The 23245-nt window shown below is 33.8% G+C and overlaps 1 protein-coding gene across 12 annotated transcripts in view; it reads right to left on the reverse strand.

Moving 5' to 3' along the window:
• ERC2 (ELKS/RAB6-interacting/CAST family member 2) overlaps nucleotides 1-23245 on the reverse strand; it is a 490267-nt gene that overhangs the window by 116318 nt on the left and 350704 nt on the right. For 10 of the 12 annotated variants that reach the window (XR_009726824.1, XR_009726822.1, XR_009726820.1 and 7 more), the window contains one exon: nucleotides 17178-17312. Coding sequence is in view for 3 of the 12 variants with exons in the window: in XM_061362415.1 (XP_061218399.1) it covers nucleotides 17178-17312 (135 nt within the window). In the remaining 9 variants the exon portion in view is untranslated. Of the gene's footprint in view, nucleotides 1-1340; nucleotides 1407-17177; nucleotides 17313-23245 lie in introns of all 12 variants that reach the window. The other 2 variants (XM_061362417.1, XM_061362416.1) reach the window with 1 other exon arrangement.

Genomic DNA, 23245 nt, shown 5'->3' on the forward strand with positions numbered 1-23245 from the left:
CAACCTGTACAAACAAGCATGACTGTTAAAATTGAATCAGAAAGCATAAATCAGAAAAGGTTTGTAAGGTATATAACTATACTCTGATAAACCAGGGTTGCCTTCTTTTGAATGTTAATGGTACCACAGTACCTGTTATTTTATTTTACAATTGCTTATTCTTAAACTTCTCTGCAATAGAAAGCTTCAACAGTTGTGGTTTTTTAACAAAATACAAATTATTAATTATGGATAGCATTAATTTTGCATCTTGCAACTACTCCAAAAGTAAGTATACAAGAAATAAAATTATTTTTGAGATTTGTAACTGATTTGTAACATGGCTTGTTAACGCCACTGGAAACAAAACAAATCATTGTCTTCGATTTGGGGTGACAGGGACCAAAGCAATAAAGAGTATAGAAGGGCAGCTTTAACAACACATTAATCTTTACTTATATAAGTAGGTTGTGCTCCTGTGTAGTCCCATTGTAGTAAATATAATTGTTCCAGTAGGAAGTAGTGACATAAGCAGCATTTTCAACAAGTGAACCACAGGCCCGATGGCCTTAGCAATGTTGATTGACCGCCAGAGTGATCACAAGCTACAAATTACCTACAACTTCAAAGGCAAGCACCAAAAAAGTGGATATGCATTGATCAATAAGTGACACACAGAGACAATATAGTATTTACTCATAATTAAAAGAGACTTAAACAAAACAAGCTGTGCTTTGTACTCTTAAATATCACAACCAAATTATTGTATGGATGTTAGTCCATCAGACTGTATCAGACAAATATCATGTATTGCATAGACAGATTCTACTTATTAAGCATCTGCTGCTTATTTTAAAATTTCACTAAAGCAATTTATCTTAATAGGTATTCTTATTTTTACAATGCATATTATAAATTCTATTCCAGCAAAACTGTATACTTAATCTGTGGCTAACATTCTTAAGTATCATACTTTCATACTCGTTCTGCAAAGGTATTACAGTTTTCTTACAGGGATTTTTGAGATGATATAGCAAATTAACACAAGTTTAAAGAAATTCTTATCTACTGAAAAAAGGAACTTGTTTAGACATACAAACAGACACAAACAGATACAAATACACTCCCTTTAAAGTTATGTATCTACCTACACCTTTAGCCACAATAGGCTATGAAAGTAAGTGAAATCATTAGACCATTAAACCATTAGATGTAGTTTCTCATTATTCATTGTATATGAAAAAACATTTTTACAGGGTTCACAAACACACTTGTCAGGAAACACACAGGTCTATGCATCTTAAAAGAAAACATAACAATTAGACTGCAACTTAAAAGAGATAGAAAAGAGAGTTTCTCACCCCTCAAAACAAAACTGGAACTTTGGTTTATAGGAACGGCTATGCCCATATACCCTCCTCGTCATCCTGTGTGCCAGACATTAGGAGATGCACAGAGAAGATGTTAGCATTGGAATGAAAGAAGAAAAGGTTAGTTACTTTGGTGCATACAAAATACAATATTCTTGCCTAATAAAAACATGGGGTTTTTTTAAACATAAGCCAGCAAAAACACGTGAAAAAGTTTGTGTTACATATAAAAGAATCAGCATCTATAGCAACCAAAACCCCACAAACAGTGACGTAAACATGTTCCCACCCAGTCAGAACAGTGTGTAGGAAGTAGATTACCAGATTAAATATTAAAAGATTATCCATTTATTTAATTGCACACAATTCAAACGAACACTGACAGCAAAAAAAGATCAAACCTTGTACCTAAGCAAAGTAATTACTATAATCAAATTATATTACATTCTGTCAGCTTGATACAAAACTGATGAAGAACCAAAAATATCTATCAGTATCAAAATTGACTTTTCTAAGAAGCTATTAATTAAATCTGCCTTTCAAGCAACCCTTTCAGCAATCTTTTCAGCACATTGTTGAGTACTGTTAGGCAGTTTCTCTTTTTTTTTTTTTTTTTTTTTCCAAACCATTAATGGTTCTCATTTATTTAGATTTTTAAAGGTGGTAAATACAAAAAAAAAAAAAAAATCAGAACAATTTCGTTCAGGACTTTGTTTTTAAAAGGGATTATTTTACTGTAGATACACTGAAAGCAGAAGGTCATTCTTTCTATTTATTAGAAACTTCAAGTTAGAAAGAACTAAATAAAACCCATGAACTAAAACCAGGAGAGTGAAACATTCTTCCCTGGGCATGTTTGCTGAAGATCGTATTTTTAATAATGACTTTTCATAGAGAAGAAAAGCACACACAGATGTGGATGTGTATACATATATCTACATATTGTTCCAGTGTGCCAAATTCTGATGCAATGCTCAGCTTCTAAAACACAGAGGTGTACAACACAATTTTTTGGCTTTTAACTCAGCATTTCAAAATTAAACATAATTTTAGATACCCTTAAAATTCACCCATTAATATTTTATAAATGCAAAAATATTACATTCTATAGTTTCAAACCTTCAAAAGTTAACTGGTGTAACATATTGCTGGCACTTAATTAAATCTAAGAACTAAATATGACGAATGGCAATTAATTATGATTGAAACAGACAGGAATTTTAGCCTGAAAATATACACTGCCAGTATCACTACTGTTCCTAGCCCATTCTTGGAATAAAAAAGAGCTCCCAGATGTCAACTGTTATTAAAAACCAGATGTTAAGATAGATGTCTTGCATGTTGCTGAATTAAGTAAAGAAATCTGACAGTCCACTATAAACTTAGCTATCATTTAACACAGAAGAAATGTGGGTAAATTTTTTACAGTTAACTTGGAACGTATCTTAGTTATAAAGTCTGCACAACTGCACCACAGAGCAAAGGGACAGATTCTGTATAACATTCAATGACCTGGGTTTGCCTCTCTATTTCCCTCTAATTTCTGCAGAAGCTACTTTTATTCAGGCCTACTAACGCTAATTGAACTGACTTTGAAGTTGACAAGAGTTCTGCCAGAGTAAATGTTGAAAAGGACTGAAGGGTTTCTTTTCCACCGAGTAGTTTGATCCTATTTCACTAACAGAATGCATTAGGTTAATCTTTGGTGATATCTTTGAAAACAACAAAAATCAACAAAATGGGCAATTCAGTATGTTTCCAAATGACTCCTCTCAACTATATGCAGCTGTTTTGTTGTTTAGTGTATTGCAATTCTTCAACCAGGCAGACGTTCATTTTTACTTCAATTATTTGGCAGAATTCTAAAAGAGTTGAAAATTCAACTACTGTCAAATACCTTTAAAGAGTATTATAGGAAATTACAGACTACATAGTTTGACACTGATCCTGATATACAATAAGTAACAAATTAAAAGCTGGAGCTAAGTTAATGTCAATCGACATCGCTTTACTGAATATTGGTTCCATCAAAATAATTTTCTATCTTTTTCAATTACACTTTTTGATAAGGTAAGTGCTTTGAAATAATATGCTGAGATTTCTGTTAGTCATTTGATTTTGTGCCACAAAATGTAGTGTCAGCAAAATAAGGTCCATATAGAATGAATGTTGATAGAGAAGGAAGGGGACCTGCAGAATCGTCTCATCCCAAGCTGGTACTGTATTCCCATGATGTGAAAAAGAAGTTTGACAAAGACTGCTTGGAAAAGTGAATGTATTTAGGATTAGCTGAATAAATGTTGTCAGCCGTATACATGTTTGACTGAAATAATGTATACAGTGTCATTATTTGAAAACCTACGGCCAAATATAACAACAGGCAGCTGCATCTGAAATCAATGATATCAAAAATGGCTTTTCATGATGGCAGTGAACATGTGATACAATGTTGAATTCAAAAGGACAAATACAGGCAAAGAAATAAATTCAGAAGGTCTGCTGTATCTCTATGGAGTAGCATAAGACCATTAATAGAATTGCACATCTGGTGCTCATGTCATACTCTTGTGAATATTTCAAAGACTGTAACCAGATCAGGAAACAGCTACAGAATTACTGAAAAATAAACTTGGCAGTGAGAAACAAAAGAGACTAAACCTTAAAGGTCACTCAGAAAATATTAAAAGTTTGTTTGATCACTATTAGCTGACACATACAGAAAAGGAGACAGATCTTTTCTCTAGCAGAAAAAAGCTAGATAGAGATTGGTAGGATGAATTACACTGCAAATACGGTACCTGTTTTTCTTAACAGTGCATTAGTTCTGGGTGACTTAAAGATTTTATATCAAGACTTAGACAATTTCTAAAAGTTGTAGCAAAGTATTTGAAAAAGTACAGATTTAATGTAGAAATTATTGAGTGATTGAACCCAGATTATGATTATGCTCAATTTCACCTTGAACATTTAAAATGAATAAAAATCTTTCTCCACCTTTTTTCCTCACATCTGTTTCAGTGAGAACTTCTATGTCATGATCTTATTCTATATAAAAAGAGTTTATTACTTATTTTCCAATTTTAGGGATTATCACATTCACAAGAAAAAATAGACAGTCATCTGTTTTGTCAACTGAATAGAAAAAACAAACCCTTGCTGGATTTTAAATTTTAAATACTAAGAGCAACCTGAAAACCAGTCTCAACATACTCTCTTGTTTTAAAAAACTGTATCTATATGGTATTTTAAATAGATTTATACCTACCCAAGAAAATCTGTTCATACCTCATTTTGAATTCCACAAACTAATTTTTATAGAAGATAAATAGACCTGCAGTAACCTAAGCAGAGCTCACCCACTTAGCATCCCTACCAAAGAAGTGGTTTGTAATTATGTGCTTTATTACCTACTACGTTACTGTTGTGTTAATTATGTCATACACTGACACTAGGAAATGCACTGACGTAAAAGTCCTTGGCACTTAGTTGAGGAGAAAAGTAAAATTCCTACAGAATCAGACAATGTCAACCCTCTTTTTCATTAAACAAAGTAGGATTAAACCAAAGAACCATAATTTCATCAGATGTGCCGTCACTTTTTATTTAGCAGAAGCCAGAATGTACAGATGCAAGACCTTTAAGGAATACTGAAATAACTCATTGATCACTTATAGTCCCCTTATAGAGACAGGTTGTTTTCAATCCTGCACTACCTCCTTCCAGTGCATTGAACCAAAGTCAACAGATAAAAATCAACTATCATTGTCATTCTGCCGCCCCTTACATCTTGAGGAGTGGATATTTAATAGTGTAAATCATAAATTTCTAAATTGTACAGAAGAGTTTTCTGTATGGATAGGAAGAACTACCTAAAAGCACTGGATAAAAAACACATAAGAGTAAGGATTGTAGTTTTCACTGGTTTTATGAATGAACTACTTTATCAGGAAGCTAAGTTTTGGTACCACAATGCAAACAGATAATGTAAGAGAATACAGAATTTTTCACTGATGTTCTGAGACAAATGAAGTTCCTATTTTTGCATTCTTGACACACTGTGAAGCAAAATTAAAGCTGAAGTTACGCCTTATCATTTATTAATATTGGATCAGAGGCTTCCAGAAGTATACTCAGTCTTTCGTATCAGTGTGTATCCTACAGAATCATTAATCTATGGCTCTTTCAAACAATAAACTATAATCAAGCAACTTTGATTAATGTTTGTGTACATTAACTGCTTTTTAAACTTGGATCTTTCATTGGTTTACAGGGTCAAGAACAGCAATTCAATGACAAAAACTGCAAAGAAAAATCTCAAATACAGACAAGCAAAAAAAGAAAAAAAAAAACCTAACAGAATTCCAGAAATAGCATTTGAATTATTATACACATTTAATTATTATAATTTTATTATAACTTCAAAATATTGAAGATGTTGAATACCTTGTATTCTAAAGACTGACATCCAAGTCTCTAATTTGGACATATATTTAGGTACGATACAATGGTATAACCTCAAGTACTATGAAAGTCTTCGTACACGGGCTACTTATGCATTATTAATTCACTGATTTTATCTCACCTTTTTGCTATCCTTTTTTTCTATGCTGCTACTTATTATATCTGCTTAACATCTTAAAAAGAAATTTCTGGTGTTACTAAATATGATTTACTGTTCTGATCCAAGTGCCACAAAATTTAATGTTAAAACCCCTCAAACCTTGCTTCAAAATAGCAAAATGAGGAACCTAAAGAATTGTGCTTGGAAAACAGTACACACAGATGTATAATGCTTTTATGAAGACGTCTTCTGTTTTATTATTGAAGTGTATCTCAATACAAGTTTTGCAGGCAGATTTCTCAACCATAAATTCTTTAAGGTTCATCAGTTTCAGTAGTAAATTTGAGACAGTAGTTTTCAGATAAAAGTGGCTACATTACACAGGAGGTTAGAAACAAAGGATAACTTTAATCATGGTCTACATGATTAGGTATATCTAAAAAAATTTACTAATTAGGTGCCAGAAATTATAAGCCTACTCATAACTATTCTGCATATAGCATACTCTCAAATGCTAGTGGATATGAACCAGTTGCACGAGATCTTATTTAGCAATATATTGCAACAGCAACAGATCTGTAGCCAATTTAAGTGCTACTGAGAATAGGCATCTGTACAGCACACCTTTCTTGATGGGTTATTCTGGATTAATTTTGCCAAGACTGAATTCCCTTTAGCAATTTCACTGTGCTCGGGGACCTCCTGGAATGCATCTTTCACTTACATTTAATCAAAAAGGAATTCAGTGTGGCCACTCCAACACTGCCTTCTGGGCATGAACCACAGTGCAGGAATAGAAATGATCAGGACATTTGATTCAGACCTGCACTCTTGGTCAGAACTAGAACCCTAATGCAGATGCACTCAGAAACTGCAAAGTTCTGCATTACTGTTAAGACCTGCTGTTGTATAAAATTTAGCTACCTGAAGTGAAGAACATAGTGAAACTCACTCAAAAACCAGACAGCAAATACTTCCATGAAGCTGAACTACAGCACACGTCCCCTTGTTTCTGTGGCATGCAAGCATCATTATAAAATCCATTCTTTAAATTAAAAGGAAAAAAAATAATCCTAATCTCCTTTATCTCCTTTTAGACAAGAGCTTTTGCAACACAGGCAACATTAAAACCTTGATGAGTTAAGCTTTTCTGGCTCTCTTCCCACAATAGAAGACCCTTCCTGACAGGCTCATCACATTACCCTTTCATGTGCTGGCATGCTAAGAATTAATGTCTTAACTTGGGTTAAATAAATCCAGCGATAACCTGCTCATCTCTTGAACTAACTTTCTGATGACTGATTTATGCTACTTTCCTTATTATCTATGGCTACTAATGAGTCATTAAAAATGTAACTACTGGCTCTGGTCTATGAAACTATTCTACTTACAGCAAACAATTGTATTTATAAATACTAATTTTCCCTTGTGACACAAACATCTACCTGCTAAGCAATGACGTTTCTTTCAAACCAAGAACTTAGTCTAAAATCAGAATCTTCCAGAGCTTAGAAAGACTTTTATCTGCTACTCAGTTTCTAGGAGCAAACATTGCCAAGGACTAATCTCACAAACTCTCCATACACAAAACAATTGACTACAGAAGAGTTTTGTGCATGAATGATTTGAAGAACTGAGGCTGTAATTGTAAAGGGGAAAGACTAACAGTGGATGCATTTAGGGCTTTGTTGCGTAGAGTTTTTGAAGATCTTTATTTTATGTTTCTTTTGTATATTTCAAAGGTTGCATAAATCTCAGGAATTGCTTCAGCAATATGGGTTTTTGTCACAGTTCTATTTTCAAACCTATCCAGAACAGAGGGGGTCACAAGTAACCAGTTACGAAAATGACCATAAAACCCATCTCATCATTTGTTTTATTTGTATACAGTTGGGTTAAAATCAAACATAAATACTGGCAATGGGGGTAAGTGAAAGGTTGTTTCTGACCACTTACTTTACAACACCCAGACTAGCATTAACATGAATAAGATATTTCACCAGATACTCATGCTTTCTAAAGTTTTATCACTAGATGAAGCGGAAACTCAATGCTTCTTACAAGAAGTGGTCCGTGAAATCAGATTTGCAATGCAAAAATTTATGGTCCCCTTTGTAGTGAAAGCCTGTGACATGTTATCTCACTTTAAGTAACCAGTGCCAGATATGCAACTTTTGTTATCAAGTTACTGTCTCCCAGAAATGCATTTTTGGCTTTTTCAGCTGGTCTAAAGACCTGTTTTAGACTATGATGGTGGCAGCTAATTTTTCTAGTAAGAATTGTAAGATAAATGTAAACCTCTACATAAGTGTTGTATATTCTAACACACACATTCAGGGGAAGTGAGGGGAGAGGTTTCTATAGCTAAACATGATCTCAAAAAATTCTTCCATATGTGGAAAAAATGGCAAAGCTAACATATAAATATAGATATATATAAATATACACACACTGAGCAGTATGTATACATTTATATCACATTCATTAAACCTCAAAACATAAAATAAATTCATTTCTGTAAGCAAAGGAGAGGTATAACTTTTCAATATATAAAATCCATCTCCTGGAGGTACCATAGACAGCAAAACCTATTTTCTACTTTTTACTTTTAATACAGTTCCAGTTTAGCTGGTCTTTTAGTCAAATTACAAATTTAATATAATTGAGAGGTATATGAAAAATCATCTGTCTACAACATAATTACAATTAAGAGGTAGGAATACCAAAAGCCTTAACAAATCTCACAAGCTTTTACTGGCTTTTACTTACAGTAAGAAACTTTGAGTAGAGCACAATGTTTGTTAACTGTAAAATGGCAGTATACCAAAATCAAGAACCAGAGTATCCCTGAAAGACAAATTCAAACTTAAGAGCACGTCCTTCCAAATTTCCAGGATCTTTGTTTTGTTCCATCAAAACCACAATGTAATCTGCAATGAGATTTAGGTTTGAAACCAACCATATTATCCTCAAAATCTGGACAAGTTCCTGCAGAAGACTACTTCAATTGTCTTTTTAGGGTAGACAGAAATACTCCGATGTCGGAGGCAGAAAAAATCCTTTGTATCTATCTACTGTGATAAGCATATGATAACACTTACTGACTTTTGTGAAATGCTTAGAATTTTTATCCTCATTAGAAAAGAAGTATTTGACATTCAGTGTTTATAATAAACAGTATAGCTGTTATAATGGCATAAAATTTAATCAGGAAATTGACCTTTTACTGGTGACCAGATTGTATTTTATTGCATTCAGTTCAACAAGTCTGAACAATGTGTGATAGGAAACACAAGTTCTTTGTTCCAGGGGAAGAGTATGTGTATCAAAAATGAAAAATCAGAGGAAATACTTAAAAATATGAAACCATTTATATTTGCACTGCACTCCTGACATCTCAAAATAGTAATTTAGCCAATACTACTTATTTACAGTGGATATGGCTGGGACTGTTTATACTAAATGTACCATCAAGCAAACCTTGCCCTGCCCAAATTCCTAAATTAAATAAAGCCATGTGACTCCAATGAGCTTAGTGCAAGCTCAGCAATGTGCTAATGCAATTGCGTGCTTCCTTGCAGCTTCAGGCACCAGCAGAACAAGTTCACAAACATTTAGTGAACAGACAACAGGCAAGCTCACACCTGCCCAAATACAACTTGTAAACATGCAGGATAAAGAAACACACAAGATGCTAAACAAAATCTGGGTCAGCTGTAACATTCAGTACTCTTATATATTAAAACGTCATTGGTGCTTTGGGTTTTCCCTTATTTTTGTTTCTTCTTTCCCGAACAAGTACAGGACAAAAGTTTTAATGTTGCAGAAAACTTCCAAACGTAATATTTCAGTTTTCCAGATACTAAAACTTCTGCTCAGACTGAATGTTCTACTCACAGTCTTAAGCAATTTGAAGAATTTTATGCTTATTTGAATAAGATCAAATAATCTGCTTTAGTTTATGTTTGTCCTCCTTTTGTGTTGTTTGTTTCTGTGTTTCTTTTTTAAAGACAAATCCCAGTTTCAATATTCCTAAGGCCTACTCAGGAGTTTGAGGTTGGCAATTTTCCAGTATTGCCACAGAACATAAGGCATTATGCTAACAGCCAAGGCTGCCAAAATAGACAAAGTAGCATGCACTTCTTTCCTCTAAAATAACATATGGATCAATACAGTGATTTGCACATCAGGTTCTGACACTAAAATAATAATCGTTGTTTGACTGTCCTGTGGCTCTGATTTCAAAGTCAGCTACCTCAAACAAAATTCCATCTGATCTGTTCAGAGTTTTTCACGTATCGTCTTTCAGCAGCTCCAAAGATATTTAGCAGTTCCAGCTGATGAACAAAGACCTGTTGCCAAGACCAGTCACCACTTTACAAATCAATAAACACTTTTTTTGAGAGCACATGGTCTTCTTCAAAATGTTACATTTTTAGTGGCACACTCCAACTTTGCAACAGTCAGACTGTTGTCAAGTTTCATGCACCACTGCATATGATTTCTCAAATGAATAAGTTTACCATCATACTTTAAATAATATTTTTAAAACAACATGTATTTAATACTAAGATAGGAACCAGTTAGTTCTTTAGAAGTTGGTTTTCTGACTGGAAAAGTGGCAGTAGGGGAAGCTTCACAGATACACACTGCCCCATCACTGTCCTAATACGGATAACTTTTCCTTTAGGTAAGAGGATAGTTCAGAAACTTGAACTACCTTTTAGGCCTCTCTGCTGAGATTTCAGAGTAAATGGAAAATTTGATGGTGAGTTTGCAACATGTTATTTCTAAACAACACCACCTTCTAGAAAGGCCATCAAAGATATTTTAAATTGGAACAAAATCTATACATAGAATAAATTAAAAGAGGGAAAAGGATATGCTATATGCTTAGACACCATGTGACATTCCATCCTCAATTAAAGCTTTTAAGAACATGGACAACATTTTGGAAAGCAGCCATCTCCTACAGCCTTATGGCACGCCCTATGATATTCATATTTTTCTGAACATCAGATTCTTTTTACAAGAATATCATCTCTCATCATAAAACAAAATTAAAACACATTTGTAGCCTTGGTGACCATGATGTAAGTCATTCGGCTTTGACTCAACTACAGCTTAGGATTTGAGAAAATTGTTATGATAGGAGAAACACCTTACATTTTATGTCTTTAAAAATCTCCAATACTATGGGGTGTAAGAAGATTTGATCATTCTTATAATCAACAAGATTAGCAATAAAGTCCTAAAGTATGAAAATTCTTTAGATTGTTATATCTTCAGTCTTCTACTGTGCAAATGGACTTGAACTAAGGACCTTTCAACCACATAGCAATGATCTTATGAACTTGAGCAAGAAAGTCCTGGGTGATAGCAAAGGAATGCTATTTGTTTTGTGGAGACCATCCTAGAGTTAGAGATCTGTCATATGTGCCCATAAATTAATGACTGTTTCAGAGATAGCAAGGAATGTAAAATGCCCGCAGAAATTTAATAGGAAGTGAATACAGGTGACTAGAGCTTGAGGCTCAGAATGGGATACATATATGTAGGGTCAGTAAGGCTTCTGATTAGAAAACCAAGGAGAATGAGATGTTGCAATTTGACCAGAGCTGTGGCTAGCAAGACAGAATTCCCTGTTGGTTAGTAACTTAAAGGCCTGTTAAGATACTGAAAGTGCATGAAAAAAAATTACAGAAGGACTGCAGTACAGTAAGGCACCTGTGGCAGGGAATAATACAATGGGCTGATTCCTATCAACTTTAAACAGTAACAGCAATTTGCTTCAAGACCATACAGTCACTTGCGTGATGCAAACAGACGCTTCCTTCAAAACATCTTCAATGCAAGCAAGTAAACTAAAAGATGATGTGGGCAACTGAGGCCAAGAAAAAATGTTTTTAAGGAAAACAAGTAGAAAAAACATGTAAAGGTGAGAAATAAGAGAGGCAGGGAGTTGGACAGCAGGCTCTGTGATGAAGTCTATGCTATCGGGTAGGACACCTTCTAGATCTGGAAATTCAAATTTATGCAGCCATGTTAGCTGATTTTTTGGTTTTGTGGGTTTTGATTTTTTTTTTTTCTTGTGTCCCAGATAGACCTTAGATGCAACGGTCTAGATTAGATTACTGTAATGCACTCTACAAGTGGCTATGTGCTATAACTCCTTGGAAACTGAAGCTAGTACAGAATGCTTACTAAACTTATTTTCATGCTAGAAGTATTACGTCCACACTCCAGGATGCATGCTGGCTGCCAGAATGTTTCCAGGTGGAATTTAAGAAAGATTGCCAACTCTCAAGCCAAAACTGAAGTAAATAAATTTAAGTTTTTACTGTAAAGCTGCAAAATTATCTTTTTCCCCAAGTTTTTTGAAGGTTAGTAAAAATGGTTAGTATTGCAATGTTATTGACATGGCAGCACTCAATCCCCAGAAATTTATTTGTATCAAATAAAAATCAGATGCACCAACATAACGAGGGAACACATCATGAATCACTGTAACATGACCACGTGTATATGCAGAGAAGAGCCAGAGTCTTCCTACTGCTTGTGAAGTTTTCTTAAATCTTCCCCGGACTTTAAGTCCAGACATACAAGAGCAAAATAGAAGACGGTCAACCTATACCTCACCCTAAACAGAAAAGCAGAAAGAGAGGGAATAAAGGCAAGAAGTGGCTGGACACTCGGCTCCCAGGAACAACTAGAAGACCTAAACACATCCACTACGTCTGAAAAACGTGCCCGACTAGCTCCTTCAAGAGAAGTTAGAGATCCTATTGCTTACTACATCTAGAACCATGCTGCCTATACAAGATACAATATTGAGTAACAGTTGTAAGAAAAAGATGGTAATTTAAACAAAATGGCAATACACAAACCAAACATCATCATGTAAAAAGTATGCATATCTCAAGCAGGATGTGTGTGTATATTTCTTCCAAGAGCCTGGTGGTACACCATTCTCTTTAAAGAAGTATAGACTTACAGTAGCATATATAATGTCTTACATCACTGAGAAATGTCTTATTCTTCATGACAAATATGTGCTCAAATGCACATGTACATTACTTTCATAGCCATACATAATAACACACATGTATTTCTCTAATATAAATGTAGCATATACATTTACATTAAGTATTATCCATAGAAATGAGTAATGTTTCAAAATTAATACTATATGTTCAATTATGCCTTTCTCTCTGGAATTTTTTTTTAAACTTTCAAATACCCCCCCTAGCATTCACTAAATTAAATGGCATTTATCTTAAAATATGCACCACTTTCTTATACCCTTAGAAAATTAAAAATGCGCTCTGACGATTTGCAACTTCCCTGTTTTCTCAGTGTATTCTGTGGTTTCAAACCTCTAGCAGTATGTTGGATTATGGCCACATATCTAGATTTTATGTGTAATACACAATTGAATGGGAAATACAGGTTTATATTGCACATGGCAATCTAATTGCTGTACAAAAGAATGCTGTATAAAATGATGAATAAAACAACACAGAAAGTACAAAAAGAAAAAAATCCCTGATTGAAAAATGCAACCTAAAGCAATGGCCACAGTTCACTCATGATTATCAATGACAGTCCTGTTCTCAAAGATTATTTCTGCAAGGATTTTGCTTTGGATCTCCTATTTCCATGCTTTACAAGTAAACATTTTCTGGGCTAATCCATTCTTCACAGAGTCTGAAAATTTAGGGATGGCAGTACTTCAGAAGAACACCTACTCCAAGCCCAACGCACCAATACAAGGTAAAATAAAGCTATTATCATGTGCTACAGATATTCGCCAAACCTGTTCTTAAAAATCTACAAGAAAGAAGCCTCCATTGCACCTATATGAAAGAATGTCCACATTTTCTTCCCACTAGCAGATTTATTAGACTTCACAATGAAAAAAAAAATTATTATTTTTTTTAAATAACTAACCTAGTGATTTTTGGTAAAATTATATTTACCACTCCTACTCTTTCTCCAGTAGGCACTGGAATACAATTGATCACAGTTTTCTTTACAACATTTTACGTATTAGAAGACTTATGTCTCCTCTTTAGTACTTTCTAGACTAAACAAACCCAGTTCTTTAAGCCTTCCTCATAGGTCACGTTCTCTAAAGCTCCTATCATTCTTGTTGCTCTCCTTTGGTCCCTTTCTAATGTGTCTATCTTTCTCTAGGGTATGGTGACTGAAACTGTATACAGCTTTACATATGAGGTCACAGCAGTGCTCAAAAGAACAGAATAATTGCTTGCTGCTTCTTTTCCAGTATTACACTCATCCCAGAATTAGATACAACTTCATTGCAATGGTATGGCATTGTGTAATCCAGATTCCTTTTTCCATGCTACTGGCTCATCAGTGTATGTGATTTCTCCCTTGTAAATGGAATTGTCTTTACTGAATTTCAGATTATTTATTCTAGACTTTCTGTCTAGTTTGTTGAGACTGGAGCAGCCTAGTGACTAGTTTAACTGCTCCTACTATGCATGAAGCTTCTTGCAGCTTGGTTCTTTATCAGCAATATTCATGTTTTCTTCAATTTCATCAATGAAATGATTTCTGAAAGAATAATCTGCAGAAGCAGATAAAGTGCAGACCTCTTTGGAACTCTGCTGTAACCATCCCAACTGTCTGACAATGAGTAATGGAAAATTTGTCTGTAGCATGTTATTTGTATCAGTTGCATACCCATCTTATGGTGATTTCATAATTAATTAAAATAGTATTACTTCTGGTTACAGCTTTTATATTGTAATGTATTTTACATTAACTAGATTACAAATCATGTATTTATTTATATATTGCAAATATATAGTGGGACAGTGTTAAAGGCTTTATGAATGCAAAGAATGTAACAGCTACCACTTTCTTCTTTAGCCACAAAGCCAGTTACCCTATCAAAGGAAATTAGATTTGCTTGACATAATTTGTCCTTGATAAATACGGGCAGACTAAATATAGGATGGGTATGCTATGTAACAGCCATCTAGACCTGCATTCTGTTCTAGAGAGTGCCCCAAAGCTGTCACTAGGAAAGAGAGCAAGAAAAAAAGTGGCTACATAGTGAAAAACAATCTCATATCTTGAAAAAAGTAACATAAAAATAGTTTATCTGGTCTAGGATAGGAACCGCCAGTTGATGATTAACAAAGAGGATAAAGGCAGAGCAAGTATAAAGGGATCTGATAAACACTGAGATGACTGGGTACGTAATGTCATACAGTCTGATACAGACATCAAGCTACTGAAAATGAACAATAAAAAAATTGTTGGCTTTCTATTGATTCACTGATTGAGAATTTATTCTATAACTTTCCAGGGTCTAAAAGAACTCATAGATCCCCATACATTTTATATATAGATGAGAATTGTTTGCTTCCCTTAAGCCTCCAAGGATTTCCTATATCCTGTGTAAGAGCTGCTGAATATACTAATAAATAGTTCAGAGTAAAACTGAGAATATTATTACTAGTAAATACTAGTAAAATAGATAGTACTTCATGTGCCCTATCTTTAATCATATACCCCTTTCCATCAATCATAAAATTTCTTAATTTTTTTAAGCTCTTCAAAATGTTTTGATACATACTTTAATTATGCTTTTTGTTTTTTTCCCTGAATAACCCATTATGTTGCATTACAAACGGCCTTCTTCACTAAATGTCAGCTTGCTTACATTGTCTTGTCCCTCAAATTTTATTTACAGGTTCAGATTTCTCGAATTAGTGTCCAAGTTTCTGTAACATAGAGGTTGTTGTTAACTGTTTTTTTCACATCTCTTGCCTTCATTCTATTTTTCTCATTCTATTCCTTGCACAAAACCCAGAATCTTTTTTATTTCATTTTATGGTTATTTTCAGACAATTTTGCCTTCTTTTCTAAACTCAGCAAACTTATCTCTGTCAATCAGAACAAAAACCAAGACAGCAAGTCCTTAATATCTTTCTCCACTTTCTAAAAGAAAAAGTTGTTCTTAACATGTTTCAAGAACTTGAAGGACTCTGTGTTCTCTTATTCGGGAGATTTTTGGTGGCTCTTTTTTTTTTTTTTTTAAGTTGATATCCAAGCAATTGAGTTCCCGTTCCCATCTTTCGCACAGCTCTTTTGGGTATTCTAAAAATAAGCACCATTTGCCTCTTTGTCTCTTACTCCTGATTAAGTAGCCTATCATACATCCCCATTATAACTTCCCTTCTTTTTTCTACCCAGATATTTTGAATTTATAAAATAATTTAGTATCAACAATGATTCTTCACATTAAATCAACGTTTTATTTTTTCCCAGGGTTCTCTACATGAAAAGAGTTATTTCTATAAACTGTTTTTCCTACTACTGATAAATACATATATGGGTAACTTTCCTTCTTGTCCTAATGTGACTGAGCTCTTCGTAGAAATCCTACAGTTTTCAAGTCTTACTCACTGCAATAGGCTAAAGAGTCATATAGTGAAAAGAAGCCTATCTTAAAATATGAAAGTCATTTTCTGGTGAGACTCCATTGATACATGACAAGCTCTTGCAAACCATATTTATTTGAAATGGAATAGTGGCACCCAGTATCAGCTGAAAACACATGGCATGCTGGCAGCATGGCTTACATATATGTTTAATTTCAAAATAGAAGTTTGTTTCCTGAAATTCCATCAACTACAGTTTAGCTTCTGTCATTTGTATTTCTTGTGGTTTAGCATTTCATATGCACATACATGCATGTACACAAACATACTAAACATTTTTTAAATAAAACGTCTCTGGAATTTGGTACATCTTGCCTAGTTAAAAATACATTGCTTGATTTTAAGCTGTATCTGGTATTTGAAAGCTTCAACAGAAAGACATACTCAAAAACAGCTTAGAACCACGGGTTTACAAGTTGTCAATGAGAAATGCTGCATGGGTTTTTCAATACTAAAATTATTCCCAAAAGTGCATACTTCCGAGATCACTAGCAGTCACTAGTAATCACTAAGTAGGAAATTTTTCACTGATTTCCTACTGAAAATGTTGAGCTACGAAGCACAGAAAATAGCTGCAAACCTTCTAAAGAAGCATAGGGAAGAAAAATATGACACCAGACAAAAAGCCAAACGTTTAAATTGTTTTAGGGGTGAAAATAAATACCATAGCTATTAGTTTCAGTTCAAATAACACATAACTCTTATTTTTTTCTTTGAAATACTTATTTTATATTGAAATATCAAAATAGTAAACTTATAAAACAGAAGGTGAAAAAAGAGGTGACTAACCTGATCTGGAGAGGGTCTGTGGTTGGAGTGTTGTGGCCTCCCAGGAGATCGATGATGGTGGTGGTGGTGATGGTGGTGGTAGTGGTGATGGTCATCATCGTAATTATCTGCCATCAGTTTCATTCTGTTTTGTGTCTGTTTAAAATGTAAATTGAGATGATTCTATTAAATGTTGGAATGTATCACTCGGTGTTTTAGGAAGATCTTAGCTCTTTCTTAGCTGCTTTTATTTTACTTTATTTTTTGGCTGTAAAAATCTAAGAACAGAAGTCTGGACTGCTGGCTCACAAAGAAAAGGAAACAGAAATAGAAGATAAAATTATGTGAACATATCTTCTGTCTCAGTAGACTGCACAAAGTAGGATTGCACAAAGCAGTCAGAAGAGGATATTTATTTAATTGTATACCAAGATCACTCTGCTAAGCAGTAAGTTAAAAGATAATCAAGTGATAGAGACACAGGCACTTAGAAAAATAAGTGCTTATGGAACTTGACATGTTACTGAATGAAAGTAAGTCGTAGATACAGATTTTGAAAAAAAGAGCAGCACTTCAGCTACTGTTGTGTACAGATAATAAAATCTACGTTACTATGAGATAACTGGATGCATCAGTGCACATTATCACTATTACAATTATCCCATATCATGAAATACGTAGACCAGAATAATTCAAACCTTGCTCATAATACCAAAATATCTTACCAGCAATTGCCCAATGACAGTGGATACAGTACTTATTTTTTCTTTACTTTCAGGACTATCATAAGATTGATTTGCCTATGAGAGCAACCCTATAAGAAAATCTCCATTAGGAAAAATTCACTAGTAAGAATATTTTAACGGAAAATGTAAAATCTCAATTCCCCAATTTTAATGTTTGGGGGTTTGCTTCATATTGATTTTTATTGGTGTTTTGGTTTTGCTTAAGTAGAAAAGAGACTTGAACAAAAGCAAACTAAATGCTCATATTACACAATATTTTAAGTAAAACAAAATCTAATGCGATGAGAACTATGAACCACAGGAATCACAGGAAATCCTGATGTGCCTTTCCGGCCTTTTTTTTTTTTAAATTGTCACAGTGCTTCTCAAGCACTTTATGTGTCCATTAGAAGCATTATAGAAAACTATTTCACAGGAGGGGACCTGTATTTAGTTCAAGTAAAAACAAACAGCCAAACCAAACCTTTAAGTCATCACAGGAACAAGACAGAGGAACAACCACACATCAGATATGTACATGCTCTAGCCAGTGTCAGACTCTTTCTGAGCATCTTGACAGCACTAAAAGAGCATCTTCTCAGTATGTTACAGAGTAAATGTCTTCCAGAGGTCAAGTGGTGGATTCCTTTGGACAGAAATTGCTCTGGAACTATATGGTATAATTTCATGTTTTTAAATGCTGTTTTCTGCACAGTTAGAACCATTTCATTTTCTCCCTCCCAGATAAGAAGATGGAAGCATACAACTGTATGAATTTCAACTATGAATTTCTACTGATTTTGCCAAAAGACAAACTCAATCTAAAACATCATAGTTGGTCTGTTTGTCTTTAGATTCAAAGAGGAAGGCCTTTTGAACAAAAGAGTGGAAAAGATGGAGAATTAATAGACAAATAATAACCCACTTACTGTAAACACTGTAATACCCTACCTCTTTGGGGAAGCTCCTAACATTATATTGGTTTATTTTCTTATCAATGAACAGCCGTAAATTTCCTACCTTTCAACTGTGCTCCATAAAAGAATGCAAAAGTTAAACAAGATGATATATGCAATCCTAAAAGTGTCCCCTGTAATGAGGTGTCGGGGATTAAATGTGTCATGGCATAAGAACTGTAAATGAATGATGTCATCTTTCTAATTTGGTGCTGAAATATAAATAAACCACTTCTAATGTTTCTTCCTTTTGGATGTCAGATTGCAGTAAAATGCACACAAAGAAACATTAATGTGATAGTACACTTCCTTTAGTGTGCCTGTTCTGGAAAAGCAAAATATATAAGAAATGTGAAATGAAAATTTCTTTTCCATTCAAGTGATCATCAAATCATCCAAACGTGTACACGACCTGTGATTGTCACTGATTTCTTAAAATGATGCTAAATATTTTGCAAAACATTATTTTTAAAAGCTTTTTGGTTTTATTCATTAGCTCTTCACAATGATAACTAATATGATTTTGAGGTTCTGTTTGTCTTTGCTTTATCTATACTTCCACACTGAACTGTATTTTCCAGGTATACTTAGCTTTGACTTAAGAAGTACAAAACATAATTTCAAACTTTCAAAAGCAGAATGCTTGAGGAGGATGAACAGAAGGATTTCTGAAGGAGTAAGAAAAGCAAAGCCATGCAGAGGAATAATACAACCCTTTCAGGTCCTTCTAAACAAAAATCTATAATGTTACTTCTGTTTGCTTTCCTTGCTAACTCTTTTAATCTTTCATAGGCTTTGAAATGTCAGGTATATTTTTATTTGAGGAAGAAATTCATTAGCCACATTGGAATTCAATCAGGACTCCAGGGCTTCACACCTCTACACCTACATATAAGCACACACACAAACACACAGAAAGGTGTATATATTATAGGACATTGGTTTATCAGACCCACAGTAAATCCTCATGGTCTGGGCCCTATATCAACACATTAGGAGAGTGTTTCAGTGCTCACTGCAAAGGAAGAATACTACCTACCCACTTGGCAATGCCATAATTTCCTGCAACACCTTCAGCACATCTGTAAATCTCCTATTCAAGAACATCCAAGACCTTCTGCTATATTACTTTTGAAAGTGTAATAGATTATTCAAGATGACCTTCCTGGGTGATCAGGAAAGTCAGTCTTGGAATGTACAATTCATGAAAATTACTGTGATGAACATACACACATTTAAATTGTTCCATATCAAATTTCCATCATGTTACTCTGCACGAGTTACTCCATATCTGAAATAGTTAATAGTTCGATATTTTGTTTACATTTTCTTCTAAAAACTATTGCTATTGATAAGGTTTTCCTGAAGACAGGATTTCTTAGAGTTTACATTTCTTAGAATCTACCGCTCTGACAACATAATTATCACACTAACAGTTTGTTTTGAAAATGCCTGTTGAAAACCAGGCCCATTCCTGGATTTATATTAGGAAAGAAAAAATTGTAAAATGCAATAATTAATTGCATCTCCTACAAAACATGTACAGACTTATTAATTTTAGCCTAAACAGTTTTCTCAGATTTTTTTTTTCTTTAAATCTATTGACTACATTCAATAAATACTGCATCCATTTTGAAATAAAGGAATGATAGAAGAATTAAAAGCAGCTTAAATCTAGGTGCACAGGTATATTAACCTTAAGGGCTTGAAACAGTTGTCTTTGATCATTCAATATCACTATTTGCCAAGCTGTCAAGGTCATGAATGGTATGTGTAACTGAATTTTTAACCCACTTACCAAAGCATTTATGATCTAGCACTGTAAGAAAACTGACATATTTCTTGTCCTCCTAAACTTCTGTTGAGTTTAATTAAGGATGTACTGAAGTGAAATGAAAGTCTTTGATTGACTGGTAACAGACTAAATAGCTTAACAGCAATCTGTAACTGTAAAACTGTAATATTAAAACTGTCTTTTAAAAAATATTTTAGCAAGGTGGCAATAGAGAACTATGCTTTGATCTGTCATCTGGATCAAGTTAACAACAAAACTCTCATGAATGAGGTTCAAATGAGGAAAAATAGTAAGATTTGTTGCCCTGGGATATAGGTGTAATACATTCAATAGATGTTACTTTCTTCTCAGTCTCTCTGCACTAAACAGAATTTGAAACATTTCTAGAATATTCATTTTCAATAAGGTAGGACTTTTCCCTATATAATAAGGGGGGAAGGCAGATATAAGGCCTACGTGCTATCCTGGAAATGTAATGTAGTCTGATTATTAAAGCATGGAATGTAAAATTGGGAGACTCACATTCTAGCTTTGATTCTGCAATGGCCTTTTGTTTGCAATGACATAGAACCTCTATTTCTTGCTATCTCACTATTTAAAATAAACATGCTAGTATTTCCACAAAGCACTTTGAGATTTTTATGTGGCAGGTGTCTAGTTCTAGTCTGCCCGATTCTTACTAATAAATTATTTAATCTGAGCTTTTTTATCACGAGACAATTTTAGAAAATACAAATAAAATATTTTTGAAATCTAGAAGGTAACAATCTAAAAAACTGTGTTCTTAAGACTATACAGTTCACCAAGTTTATCCAGAATTTGCATAATCTTAGTGAAATTAACCTGAATTTAATGCAAGCATTTATAACTGCAACTGGTTTTCCAGTATGAATCCAGTGATCCAGGCCTGAATTCCATTAGCTGAGGGTTAACAGAATGTTTGTAATTAAGCCAGCTCTGTACTCAGTTTCTCCAAATGAAATCAGGTTTCATGTCAGAACAATATTTTTACTCAAACTGTTACCATCTGAAGACAAGCAAAGAATTTCTTATCGTTACTACTGCAGCTCAACACAAAAGCTGCTGCCACAGAATACAATTTATAACTGATTTGTTATTTGATAAGTTATAGTTAATTAAATATTGGGCAACAAATGCTGTCTTTGGTCTCAAACATCCTTAAAGTACACCAAATTACATTCATCACTCACCATCTTTTAAAGGACTGTAGCAGTTCACAGGCAATTAAGACTTTATGAAAGGAGAATATATTTGTGCATTAACTAATACAAATTATTTCATGCTTTTGTAATAGAGGAAGACTGTCTGGAAAAGTAGCCATAAAAAGCATTTCAGAAGGCAACACAGAATGCTGTGCTTCCAGGTAACCCTTATAGTGATTTCTAAAACCAAAGAAGTCACCACAGGCTACAATGAAAATTATTAATTAAATGCTGTGCAAAGCCTGTATTTTCAAAACTCAATAAAGTTCACTTCTTTTTTTTTTTTTTTTTTAGAAACACTTTAGCACTTTCCATTTATTTCATTTGTGTTGGCTGATCATTATTAAATATTTTTGTGAGATCAAAAATAACAAGTTCAAGTTCCAACCTGGAACTTCAAAACCACTGTCATTCAGTTCCATCCTCTTTGAGCTTAGTAGAGATACATGCATCTTGGATAACTGATTTGATAAATCAAATAGTAAGCTTAATTTACCATCTAGAAAAGAGACTTAGGAAAGATTACACTGCAAAGTCTCAGTTGAAACTTCATTTGATTAAACTTGAGGTGCTTAGCACAGATTTTTGAGCTGAATCAAAAAAAGATAATTCCAAAGCTATTATTGTTAAAAAGCCTAGCCTTGAGACTGCTCTTAATTCATTTAATGCTAACACACTTCTTAAATTAACAAATTAAATAAGACAAACTGTTAAAACATATCCACTAACTTTGGTTTTGACAGGAGTACTTCTGTCATTTTTCCACAAGCCAAAGGATCTGTTAATTGGCCACTGCTCTGAAGGATCTTTTGCCAATTCTACAGCTATGTGGAACAAGTAGACTTCAATATTGTTCAATGTACTTCAAAGTATTTCAGAGCTTTTATTACTTTATGCTAATTTTTCAGGGCAATTTTAACAGCATAATATTAGCAATGTTAATAATAATGAAATAATGTTAATTATTTCCAAAATAAACTATACTTATGACTTCACTCATTAGAAATATATAATAATAACCAATTCAGGCTTTTTTGTTGCTTATGCAGTGAGTTTTTAGACACCAAGAAAATTTTGATTAAAAAAAACCCCTTAATTTATGAAGCTTACAAGTTTGCAAGCACTCATCAGTAACCAAAAGATAACAAAAACATTACAGTATGGTAACTAACTAGGAACTCCAGATGCTAAGTACCTATCATAATCATAACTGTATGGGTGCTGGAATGCCTCACTATGGCATAGTGTTATGTTGTACTAAGTGCCTTAATTATGCATTTTCTTTTTATAATATCCATGTAATGAAATCTATTCTTCTATTCTTACTCTTAACTGTATTTTAATATGAGTTTTGCTGCTTTGTTTCCTGTCTCCATCGAAGAAAACAATT

Source organism: Neopsephotus bourkii, unplaced genomic scaffold, assembly GCF_033783945.1.
Source record: "Neopsephotus bourkii isolate Nb327-2 ecotype Australia unplaced genomic scaffold, CSIRO-AGI_Nbou_v1 NB_1120, whole genome shotgun sequence".
In the NCBI taxonomy this organism is placed as follows: domain Eukaryota; kingdom Metazoa; phylum Chordata; class Aves; order Psittaciformes; family Psittacidae; genus Neopsephotus; species Neopsephotus bourkii.